Genomic DNA, 12,339 nt, shown 5'->3' on the forward strand with positions numbered 1-12,339 from the left:
GAAGGTGCACAAGGCAACCTTCATGAGGTCAAGACCGTCTGGTGTCTATGGCTGCGAGGTGCGGGATGCAACCATCAAGCAGGCCATTTGCAGTGATAGAACGTGCACAAGACAACCTTTATGGGGTCAAGACCAGTGGGTGTCTATGGCTGCGAGGTGCGGGATGCAACCATCAAGCAGGCCATTTGCAGTGTTGAAAGGTGCACAGGGCAACCTTCATGAGGTCCACTCTGGTGGGTGTCTATGGCTGCGAGGTGCGGGGATGCAACTCTCAAGCAGGCCATTTGCAGTGTTGGAAGGTGCACAGGGCAACCTTCATGAGGTCCACTCTGGTGGTTGTCTATGGCTGCGAGGTGCGGGGATGCAACTCTCAAGCAGGCCATTTGCGTGATTGAAAGTGCCAGAGGCATCCTTCATAAAGTCAAGTCCGGTGGGTGTCTATGGCTCCGAGGTGCGGGAGGCAATCACCAAGCAGGCCATTTGCAGTGAGGGAAGGTGCACAAGGCAACCTTCATGAGGTCAAGACCGTCTGGTGTCCATGGCTGCGACGTTCGGGATGCAACTCTCAAGCAGGCCATTTGCGGTGAATGAAGGTACACAAAGCAACCTTCATGAGGTCCACTCAGGTGGGTGTCTATGGCTGCAAGGTGGGGGAAGCAACCTTCAAGCAGGCCATTTAAGGTGATGGAAGGTGCATAGGGCAACCTTAATGATGTTACATCCAGATGCTGTTCTTATGGAGGTAGCAGGAGAAAGGGCTGGAGAATGAGGAGTAATTCGCCGTCCACCAGCATTGAATCCTCATCAACATGTAAAGAAATAATTAGGGAGTATGCTTAAGAGTCTGGACATCACTGAGTTCCCGGTCGTCGTTATGACAGGATGATATTGCTTTGACCACTCTGGACACACAAAGTCAAACTGCTGGAAATTCCTCTGCAGCATACATCTGATGTGGCATGGTTCAGTGTAGTCCAGGGTCCCCTCAGTGCTTAGGCCAAAAGCAGCTGTCTTCAGGATGGCTGGTGGTTCCAATCTTCTGGCTTCTACATCTTCCCAGTTGATTTCGGAGAAGAATGGATGTCTCCGGATGTCCCCATTGACTCCCAGGCGTTGGTCCTGGTCTTTACAAAGCAGGCCTTCTAAGATACTGACTTGATCAGGAGTCAGATACTTTGGGAAGTATGGAACACTAAATAGGACTCTAAGGAAGCGACCTATTACATATTTCCCAGGGAAAGCCGTTAGTCCTGTCATCAATCTGTAGAGGATGATGCCGATTGCAAAATAATCAACTCCTCTCCCAAAAGAAGATCCACGGATCATTTCTGGGGCTGCATATCCTGGTGTAGCTGGGCAACGTCTACTTGTTTTATAAAGTACACCGGTCACAGCGTGGCCAAAGTCTGAGATCTTTATGTGACCTTCAGTGGTCAGCAGTATGTTAGGTGGCTTCAGATCAAGATGGATAATTCCTTGTTTATGTAGGAAATCTACGCCACAGACCAATTCCGCTGTGATGAATTTAGCGATATCGGTGTCCAGACGATGCAAATTATTTTCAATGAAATTGTGCAGGTCCCCTCTACCGGCCAGCTCCATCACGTAGTAGACAAAGTTGTTGGTGTGGAAGGCGGCCAGGCCATGGATGAGATAGGGGCTCCCATGGGAGATCTGGAGGATCTGTCGCTCTACAAGTATGTCGCTATTTAAGGTATAAGCCAATTTGTCCACGACTTTGATGGCGACGTTCTCTTTGCGAATGGTGTCTGTTGCCAGGTAGACTTGTCCGAAGGCTCCTTGACCCAGTTTCTGGTGGAAATTGAAGCACGCCAATGATAGGGGCACTGTGGCAGCGGAGGTTTTGGGCTCAGATGACACTGAAAATTCCTCTCCTGTCTCATGGTCGACATATCTCCTGTACGTTGGTACAAACCTGGGAAACTTATCTACTAGGTATTGGTCTAGAAAGCTGCAGTCGGTGCAGCCGCTCAGAGATGTTGGTAATGACCGTGGACGTTGCTCTGGTTGGTGTTGGTCTAGAGAGCTGTGGTCAGTGCCGATGTTGTGGCAGCTGCTGCTCCGAGCTGTTGGTCCAGACCTGAGAAGTAACCCGGGTGGGCTGATATCTATAGCCGGGAGATAATTGTAGCGCCCCTGCACAGGCCGGTATGTTCCACTCATCTCTCCGCTGGATGTGTCACTGTGTTGCTCCTTATCTGTGTAAGATGGCGTCTCGCCTATAAAGAAGCAGATATACATGATGTCAGGGGAGAGGGACTTGGTATATTATTGATAGATGGTTTATTATGCCTTGCGGTAAAAATGATTGTTACAACCAGAACATTAAAATGCACAAAATACATAGATAAAACAATAAAAATAATGTGACATAAAATAGACATAAACAACCAGCACTAATATTCCTGGGAATATAAGACACTCCCTCCACCTCCCCTGGTATATAGTGAATTAGTCAGTGGGACCCCACTAGATACATAAGAATGTCCCTGTCCTACACCGGAGATGAAGGAAACGGTTACTCAGAAGTTCTATCGCGGGGGAATACAGTGGATGATCAGAGGAGGCACAGATACAACTTTTGGAGCTTTCTTTGATGCAGAGCAGTTTCCCATCCTTCCCCCCGATCACAGCACCTGCCATTATTCATCACCTTTCTACAATGGTTGGAATCTCTGGATGAAATACAGCTGCCCCTCACCACAAGAGAGAAGAACCAAATTCTCATCTCCGCTGATTTGTAAAAGGAAATTACATTAAAAGAGCAGAGAGATGGTAGAAAGTCCAACCTACTCATAGACTTGTTATACACATGGTCGTCCCTTCTGCTCCAACTCCGTGTATCCTCCAGAACCTCCTAAGTTCTTATAATTTTGTACTTGTTCTCCTGCAGTGGAGAATAACAATCCATCTTCCTTCTGCCCAAACTAATCACCATTTCCTGAGCCTCATTCACATAACGGTTTAGTCCATTGCCCCGACAGCAGTAAATATCACCATATGGCACATTCTACATGTAACATTTCTACAAAAAACTAAAACACCTTGTATTCTATGCTTCACGTGTTTTAGGATGTTTTAAGACACTTTTATGAATTGTATGCAAAGGGGTGTGGCTTCAGGGAAAAGGGTGGGATGTAAAATGTGCCAAAAATACTGGAGGTCTGAAAAATCTGGTGCAAGTTTCTGTAATGTTAGACCAGAGAGTCATAAACTGCATCAAAATATTCCTTCAACTTTTGGCGCTGCATAAAACTGCCCAGATTACATTAACACACTATGGGCCTCGGGGTGATTGTTGCCTAGAGAAACCATTCACAGCTCAGCGCTTATTCTATCAAAGCAGTTTAAAAAGAGAATGAAAGCTGAGCTGTGATTGGCTGCTGCAGGCAACCAGGACACAAGGAAAGACCTCATAAAGAGATGAAGAATCGGAGGGATCTCCTACCTCTGATGCTGGTGTAGCTGAGTCCTGACATGTCACTAAGACAATAATCCTCATCAGTGATGGTGCAGGATCTGCACTGTACGAGACCTTTTAACCATTTCCAGGGTTTCAGGAGCCGGGCTAAGATCTTGTTCTTCTTTTTTGTCTTAGCTTTCTTCCCTGGTTCCTCTTCTCCCTTTGGTTCTCCAGCCTCAGTGATCTTGTTTTTCTTTTTTGTCTTAGCTTTCTTCCCTGGTTCTTCTCTCTTTGGTTCTCCAGCCTCAATGATCTTGTTCTCCTGTAGTTTTCCTCCATTCTGGTTGACCTTCTCCTGTGAACCATTTTTCAAGGTTTCGGAGCTTTGGAGCAGATCCTGGATGTAACGACATTCATCGTTGATGTAATTATTAACAAACCACGCCATGGTGGCTGCCGTGTCTCTGATCAGGGACTATAAGTAGTTGCTGTCTCTGTGGTCAGAGAGTAAATGAGAGGGTGAGCTCTGCGCGCCGGCTTTTAAACCCTAGCGGGTGGGCGGGACTACAGAATCTTGCTCCTGATTGGTCGGTAAGTGGAGGCAATAGACAATATCTTGCATCTGATTGGTTGCTATTTTATGAGCCATTGTGATGTCATCAGCCTTGGTGGAGGGTTCTATATCATTGTGATGTCATCAGCCTTGGTGGAGGTTCTGTATCACTGAGATCACTTCCTCCAGGCCCATAATTGTACAGTTACAGAAATATATATCTATATCAATTTTTATTTAAAAAATAAATAAATAATATAAATCACACAAATAATATTTAAAGTTTTTAGCAGCAAAATCTAAACTAAAGTATAACAGAACTGTACAAATGTCCTAACCTCATGTCTGTACTGCCCCTCCAGTTACTTCATCAATGCAACGGATGCAGTAAATCTGTCGCAGCAGCTACTTGCAGGATCGGAGCCGCCACACAAATCCATCAATGGAAACTGAGCTGTGATAGATACATGGCAATATCATTAAAAGAAAACCTTTATTGTGTAAAAGTAGGAACATAAAAAGGTTTGTAGAAACAAAGGAAGGAAAGTTGTGCCGCCATATAGATGACCGGGACGCAACCGGCAAACTCAGAAGATTACAGGGAGGCTCTATATATAAATAATGGACACAATGGGGCAAATTTACTCACCTGGTCCCGTCGCAATCCACGATTTGGATGGTCCGACGAGGATGAAGTCCGGCGCGATTCATGAAGATCGTGCGCCCGAGTTCCTGCATCCGTCGCTTCCCCGCCGAGGTCCGCCGGTGTTCACCTTCTTCTTCCCGGTGCTTGTAAGTGCATGTCTTGCAACACAATTCTAAATGTTAAATTTTGCATGTTGTCCGAATCCGTGGGGTTGTCCGACAGCCACGCCCCCCGTTTTCTGTCATGTTGCGGCCTAGGCACGCTAGTGTCACGGTGCTTGGTATGGGGAACCGGAGGGCTGTCCTACAGCCTGGCAGGTCTCCAGCTGGGTGGTGTTGGAAAGAAATGATGAGGGAGAGGCTGCTACAGCGGTTCTCCCTGGGCAACCCTTTGGTGTTTAGAGTATGAGTATGTGTGGTGGACAGGGTGCCTATGATGGTGACAGCCGTAGTAGCAGGGACCAGACGGAGGCAGACGTTGAACAAAAACAACTTACAGTTCTTTATTGGAACCGACAGGAACGGCAGCAACGTGCCTTAACAGAATGGTAGATTGCTGAGATGCAGTTGGAGGCAGCCACAGGATGTAGATCATCAGCCTGGATGCAAGGGCAGGCTGGGAGATAGCTGTGTCCTAGAAGGATGCTTCAGCTTGTCCTGGGTTGCTTCAGATATCACCCTTGAAGGTAGGATGATATCCCTTTCCTAACTAACTATCTCACTACAGTCTTCAGGCAGGGAGCTGGCTCACCTGCTCTTGGTCTGGTGTGCTAGCTGCACTGACTCCTCAGAGTCTCTAATCTGAGAGAGTGAACTCTCTCCTCATACTGCACTCTCTTCTGAGAGAGAACTGACTTCTTCTGGAAGTTTCCCGAACAGGGATCTTGTTACTCCCCCTGGTCAGTTGGTGGCTGCTCCTCCAATTACATCTCAGCTCACAGAAACAGAGTGTAATACATGTGATTGGCTGACACATATGACATCACACAAAACACTTAACTCCTGCCTTACCAGGCAGGTTCTACTACTGCAGTGTTCCCCCGTGTTATCTATAAGGACTATGTAGTGACATGCTGTGGGGCTAGTCAGACCCTACACAGGCTGCAAGCTACATGGTGGGACATATTCGCAAACACAGCTCTGTCTGTTGCATGTGTATGTATCTATTATTAGTGATATATTAGTGTATATACACTGCCGTGTGCTGTATAATTCTATTAAGCACACAATGGGGCAGATTTATCAAGCAGTCTGAAAGTCAGAATATTTCCAATTGCCCATGGCAACCAATCACAGCTCCCCTTTAAAATATTCATGAGCACTGGTGAAATGAAAGCTGAGCTGTGATTGGTTGCCATGGGCAACTGGAAATATTCTGACTTTCACACTGCTTGATAAATCTGCCCCAATGTATATTCTTAGCACTTTGTATATAAACTATTGGGGTTATTTATCATTTGTTTTCCTGGACTTTTTTGGCATAAAAATGTCTCAAAGTAGTCACATTGAGAGTTTTTCACTGCTGAAAAGTCTTACCGGACTATAAACACCTCTCCATTAATCTGACCTAAACATAGAACTACTGCAAGGGCAGCACCGTGCAAAGCCAGAGTCATGACTAGTCTCAGAAAAAGTCATAAATTCTCATTCTTAGTCCAGTCCCCGCTGGTCAGAAAGTAATAATAATAATCTTCTTTTATATAGCACCATCAAATTCCGTAGCGCTTTACAAATAGACCATAAGAGCATTTATTAACCCCTAGGCGCACCAGGACGTTATAGCACGTCCCTGCGGGAAGACACTTCCCGCACTGCCACATTCTGTAATGTCTTGCTTCTGGCACCGGCTCACGAACGGAGCCGGTACCAGAAACAGCAGCTGTCAGCTGTACATCACAGCTGACACCCCACGCTTACACCCGCGATCGGAGCCGACTACAATTGTGAGTGTTAAGCATGACCGCGCCGTGTATGGGTCTTCCCCCTATGGATCGGATCCACAGTGCCACTTACCGGGGGATCCGATCCTCTTCTGGGCAGTCCCAAGGTCTGACAAGTGCCCCGGGGCTGCCCGATCTTCCCGGCAGTCAGACCCCTTTTTGGCGTCCGACTGTGAACTGTAGACAGTTTACACTGCTCTACAATGAAAAAGTGCAGTGTAGAGCAGTGTATTGGACTTGAACCAGCAATTAGAGCATCGCTGGTTGAAGTTCAAGTCTCAAGAAGTAAAAAAAGTTATAAACACTAAACATAAGAATAAATAAAAAAATAAATTAAAATATAAGCCCCTAAAATGTCACTTTACCATAAAAACACTCAATAAAGTATATAAAACACAAACACACAAAAAAAACCCACATATTTGATATTGCTGTGTCCGTAACAATCTGTATAATAAAACAGAATCGTCACTGGACCCGCACTATGCACGACGGAAAAAAACCCCGCAAAAAACTTCCAAAAAAAGATAATTTTTAATTAATACCTTTAAAAAATGCTCTCAAAAGTGATAAAAAAGACCACAAAAAATAAGTCCTTAACCAGGTTTGTCAGCCAAAAAAAAAAAAATTCTGTATATGAAAAGATGCTAAAATGAACAAGATTTTCTCCAAATTAGTTTTTATTCAGTAAAATTGAATAAAATACACAAACCCCCACATATTTGGTATCCCTTCATCCGTGACCATCTAAAGAATAAAACAGAATAGGTATTGGACCTGCAAAGCGAACCTCGTAAAAAAAACACACAAAAAAGCTACAAAAAAGTTAATTTTTAATTAATACACTTTTAAAAATGCTCTTAAAAGTGATAAAACAATGTTATACACTCTAAAATAAGAACACTAAAAAGAAAAAAGCTTCTCACAAAAAATAATAAATTAAATAATTAATTTTCAGCCCAAAAATAAAAAAGTTCTGCATATAAAAGACGATGATGATAAAATTAACAACATTTTCACCAAATTACTTTTTATTCAGTAAATTTTTATTTATTTTATCTATTTTTATGGTATGGTAAACAGCCCAAAAAAAAAAAATCTTCCAAACAATTGATGATTTTCATTTCCTCCACCAACGAAGAGTTAATAAAATCTCACCAATTAGCTATAGATGCCCCAAAATTATGTACCAGAAAAGTGCATCTCCCTATAGGTCCACATTAAAAAAAAAAAATACATTATGGCCTGTACAATGTGACATCTGCTCTGCATGGCGCCTCCTTCCCTTCTGTGCCCAGCTGTGCGCCCATACAGCAGTTACCACCACATATGGGGGATCAGTACTCCGGAGAAATTGGGTATGAAACTTTGTGGAGCCTTTTTTCATTGAATCCATTACAAATGTTTAATTTTCACCCAAAATGAGTGTATTGTCAGAAAATATTACAATTTGTAGACTGCACCTCCATTTTGTTTTAACCCCTATAAAACACCTAAATGGTTAACAAACTTCTTAAAAGTGGTTTTTCATACGTTGAGGGGTGTAGTTTCCACAATGGGGTAATTTACGAGTCTCGCTATTATTTAGTCCATCTAAATACGGGTTTTGGTGATTTTACAAAAAAATTGAAAAATAATACCTAAATTCTGAGCCTCATAACATTCTAGTAAAATATGTGAAATCTTACAAAAAAACATCCAACATAAAGCAGACATTTGGGAAATGTAAGTTATGAAATAATTTGGGTGTTATGACTATCTGCATCAAAAGTAGAACATTTAGAACTTTGAAAATAAAGAATTTTTCCAAATTTTGGTCGAATTTCATTTTTTTAAATAACTAAACACAAAAGATTTTATCCAAATTTTTAAACTAATTTGAAGTACAATGTGTCACGAGAAAACAATCTCAAAATCCCACGTCCCGTGGTCCGTGTCCTAAAGGCCAAAATAGCCTGAGCCCGAATGGGTTAAAGGGCCAAAGTTCAACTTTAATGAATCTGATGGGAAGTGGACCTCCAAAAATAGACATAGAACTGTCCCAAGGAGCCGCCTAATGATAAATAAGCCCCTTTGTGTCATTTTATAAATTTTTGATGCTATTTTACTGTTATTTCACTGATTACCGTATATACTCGTGTATAAGCCGAGTTTTTCAGCACAAAAAAAGTGCTGAAAAGCGTCCCCTCGGCTTATACACGAGTCACTTAAACTTAAAAAATATTTAAAAAATAATAAACTTATATACTCACCCTCCGGTGGCCCCGACGTACAGCGCTGCTCCCCCGATGTCCGCGTGGGTCCTCTTCCAGCTTCCGCACCGTCTTCTGTCTTCTCTAACTTCGCCGCCATTGTTTTTCTCCCAGGCGGCGCCTAGTATGACATCAGCAGCGGCGCGTCATACTAGGCGCCGTCCGGGGGAGAACAATGGGGGCGCCCAGCACGAAGTTAGAGAAGACAGAAGACGACGCCGAAGCCAGAAGACAAGCCGCACGGACATCAGGGGAGCAGCGCTGCACGTCGGGGCCACCGGAGGGTGAGTATATAAGTTTATTATTTTCTTTTAATGCTGGGCTGGCTGTATATTACTGTAGGCAAGCTGTATACTACTGGGGGCAGGCTGTATACTACTGGGGGCAGTGCTGTATACTACTGGGGGCAGTGCTGTAAACTACTGGGGGCAGTGCTGTATACTACTGGGGCAGTGCTGTATACTACTGGGGGCAGTGCTATATACTACTGGGGGCTGTCTGTATATTACTGTAGGCAAGCTGTACTTTGGGCAGTGCTGTATATTACTGGGGGCAGTGCTATATACTACTGGGGGCTGTCTGTATATTACTGTAGGCAAGCTGTACTTTGGGCAGTGCTGTATATTACTGGGGGCAGTGCTGTATACTACTGGGGGCAGTGCTGTATACTACTGGGGACAGTGCTGTATACTACTGGGGGCAGTGCTGTATACTACTGGGGCAGCGCTGTATACTACTGGGGGCAAGCTGTAAACTACTGGGGGAAGTGCTGTATACTACTGGGGGCAGTGCTGTATACTACTGGGGGCAGGCTGTATACTACTGGGGGCAGGCTGTATACTACTGGGGGCAGGCTGTATATTACTGTAGGCAGTGCGGTATACTACTGGGGGCAGTGCTGTATACTACTGTAGGCAAGCTGTACTGGGGGCAGTGCTGTAAACTACTAGGGGCAGTGCTGTATACTACTGGGGGCAGTGCTGTATACTACTGGGGGCAAGCTGTATACTACTGGGGACTGGCTGTATACTACTGGGGGCAGCGCTGTATACTACTGGGGGCAGCTCTGTATACTACTGTGGGCAGTGCTGTATACTACTGGGGGCAGTGCTGTATACTACTGGGGGCAGGCTGTATACTACTGTGGGCAGTGCTGTATGCTACTGGGGACTGGCTGTATACTACTGGGGGCAGTGCTGTATTCTACTGGGGGCAAGCTGTATACTACTAGGGGCAGGGTGCATACTACTGGGGGCAGTGCTGTATACTACTGGGGGCAAGCTGTATACTACTGGGGGCAGGTTGCTTACTACTGGGGGCAGGTTGCATACTACTGGGGGCAGGCTGTATACTACTGTGGGCAGTGCTGTATACTACTGGGGACTGGCTGTATACTACTGTGGGCAGTGCTGTAAACTACTGGGAGCAGTGCTGTATACTACTGGGGGCAGTGCAGTATACTACTGGGGGCAGGCTGTATACTACTGGGGGCAAGCTGTATACTACTGGGGGCAGGTTGCATACTACTGTGGGCAAGCTGTATACTACTTGGGGCAGTGCTGTATACTACTGGGGGCAATGTAGTATACTACTGGGGGCAGGCTGTATACTACTGGGGGCAAGCTGTATACTACTGGGGCAGGTTGCATACTACTGGGGGCAGGCTGTATACTACTGGGGGCAAGCTGTATACTACTTGGGGCAGGCTGGCTACATACTGGGGGGGGTCTGTAACCAATGCATTTCCCACCCTCGGCTTATACTCGAGTCAATAGGTTTTCCCAGTTTTTGATGGTAAAATTAGGGGTCTCTGCTTATACCCGGGTCGGCTTATACTCGAGTATATACTGTATGTAATGTATATGTGTCACGGGTGCTCCTGCCACCCATGTTTCGGGTCACAGGAACAACCGTGTGCCTCCGTGTGGCCCCTCTCACCAGCAGCCTCACTTACCTAGCCGCGCTCCAGCGACGGTCTTCTCGCTTCAGCGCGCGCATCCCCTCGCTGGCCAGTGCACCGCTCATTGGCACTGGCCACCTGACAACCTATAAATGCTCAACCACTTTCTGTGACCCCTGCCGAATCTTTGTGCTTCTATGCCTAAGAGAAAGCTTTGTCCCATGCCCGTTACGATTATCCCGATTTCCCGTTGGGACCTCGATTCCGTTCCTGACTCCGATCCCGTGCTGCCTCTCCTGACCTGCCGCTACATCCCCGACTCTGATCCTGTGCTGCCTGTCTCGACCTCCTGCATGTCCCCGACTCTGATCCTCTGCTGCTAGTCCTGACCTACCGCTACATCCCTGACTCTGATCCTGTGCTGCCTATCTCGACCTCCTACATGACTCTGAAAAGATATAAAGCAGAGGTTCCTTTTCTTCCAAACAGTGTGACAGCGACGTTTTCTCAAACAATGTGACAGCCGCGCTCGAGGCTGTCACATTATCGAGGAAGGATATTGTAGAGGATATTTCTCTTCTCAAATCAGAGGCAGAGTTTCTTTGCGACTCTCATGTAGATACAATCAAGCTAACATCAGCCAGCCTGGCCTCCATAAATTCTATAAGGCGTGCGCTCTGGATAAAGCTCTGGCCGGGAGATGTCCCCGCTAAAACCCATTTTTGTAATCTACCATTTCAGCCGTCGAGTCTGTTTGGGCCACAGCTGGAAGAGATCCTGAAGGTCATTAATGATGACAAGGGCACTTTTTTCCCCAAGCCTAAGAAAAGAACAGCTTTTAAGTCCTTTCGTTCTAGGCAAAGATCTCCACAAGTCAGAAGACAGTTTAGAAGAGATGACAAAAGGGGTTTCAGGAATCGGTTTGTCCAGAATAAAAAGCCTCATTCGGAGCCCTCCAAGAAGTCTGAATTATGACGCCAGGCCTGTCAAAGTCGAAGCAAGGCTTTCCCAGTTTTCCCACATATGGGTCAAAACTTCTACAGACGCATGGGTTAATTCTCTCGTGAGAAGAGGTTATTCTCTGGAGCTAACCAGCTTTCCCCCAGACAGGTTCTTCATCAACCAACCTGGCGATCTGATTGTTCCTCATCTTCTTCAGGAATTCATACAAAAGGGTGCTTTGGAGCCTGTCCCCTATCCCCAGAGAGGTTCAGGCGTTTATTCCAGAGTATTTCCTGTCCCAAAGCAAGGAGGATCTTGGAGGCTGGTAGATCTTACTTACCTCAACCAGTTAATTCTGAAGAAGAGATTCAGGATGGAATCAATCAGGACAACCATACCCTTAATCTCCAGGAACTGCTTCATGATGACAGTGGATCTGAAAGATGCGTATCTGCATATTCCAGTACTTCAGAGTCACAGGAAGTTTCTCCTGGTCGCTATACTACAGGACAAAACAGTACTGCATTACCAGTTCACGTGTCTACCCTTCGGTCTGAGTTCAGCGCCCAGAGTTTTTACGAAGGTCGCAGTGGTGTTTTCGGCAACCCTCAGGTTACAAGGCATCCAGGTGATACCCTATCTAGATGACTGGCTTCTGATAGCTCAAACGGAGCACTTGATGT

The 12,339-nt window shown here is 45.5% G+C and overlaps 1 protein-coding gene across 1 annotated transcript; it reads right to left on the reverse strand.

The window, feature by feature from the left end:
• Positions 1 to 804: 804 nt before the first annotated feature.
• Positions 805 to 3,917, reverse strand: LOC140122995 (RAC family serine/threonine-protein kinase homolog). The gene is made up of 2 exons (XM_072144245.1): positions 3,470 to 3,917; positions 805 to 2,240 (listed from the first exon to the last, which is right to left on the reverse strand). The coding sequence occupies exons 1-2, from the start codon at positions 3,870 to 3,872 to the stop codon at positions 805 to 807; spliced, it is 1,839 nt and encodes a 612-aa protein (XP_072000346.1). The 5' UTR covers positions 3,873 to 3,917.
• Between the last annotated feature and the right edge of the window lie 8,422 nt (positions 3,918 to 12,339).

This window comes from Engystomops pustulosus, chromosome 3 (genome assembly GCF_040894005.1).
Source record: "Engystomops pustulosus chromosome 3, aEngPut4.maternal, whole genome shotgun sequence".
NCBI classification, from domain to species: Eukaryota; Metazoa; Chordata; class Amphibia; order Anura; family Leptodactylidae; genus Engystomops; species Engystomops pustulosus.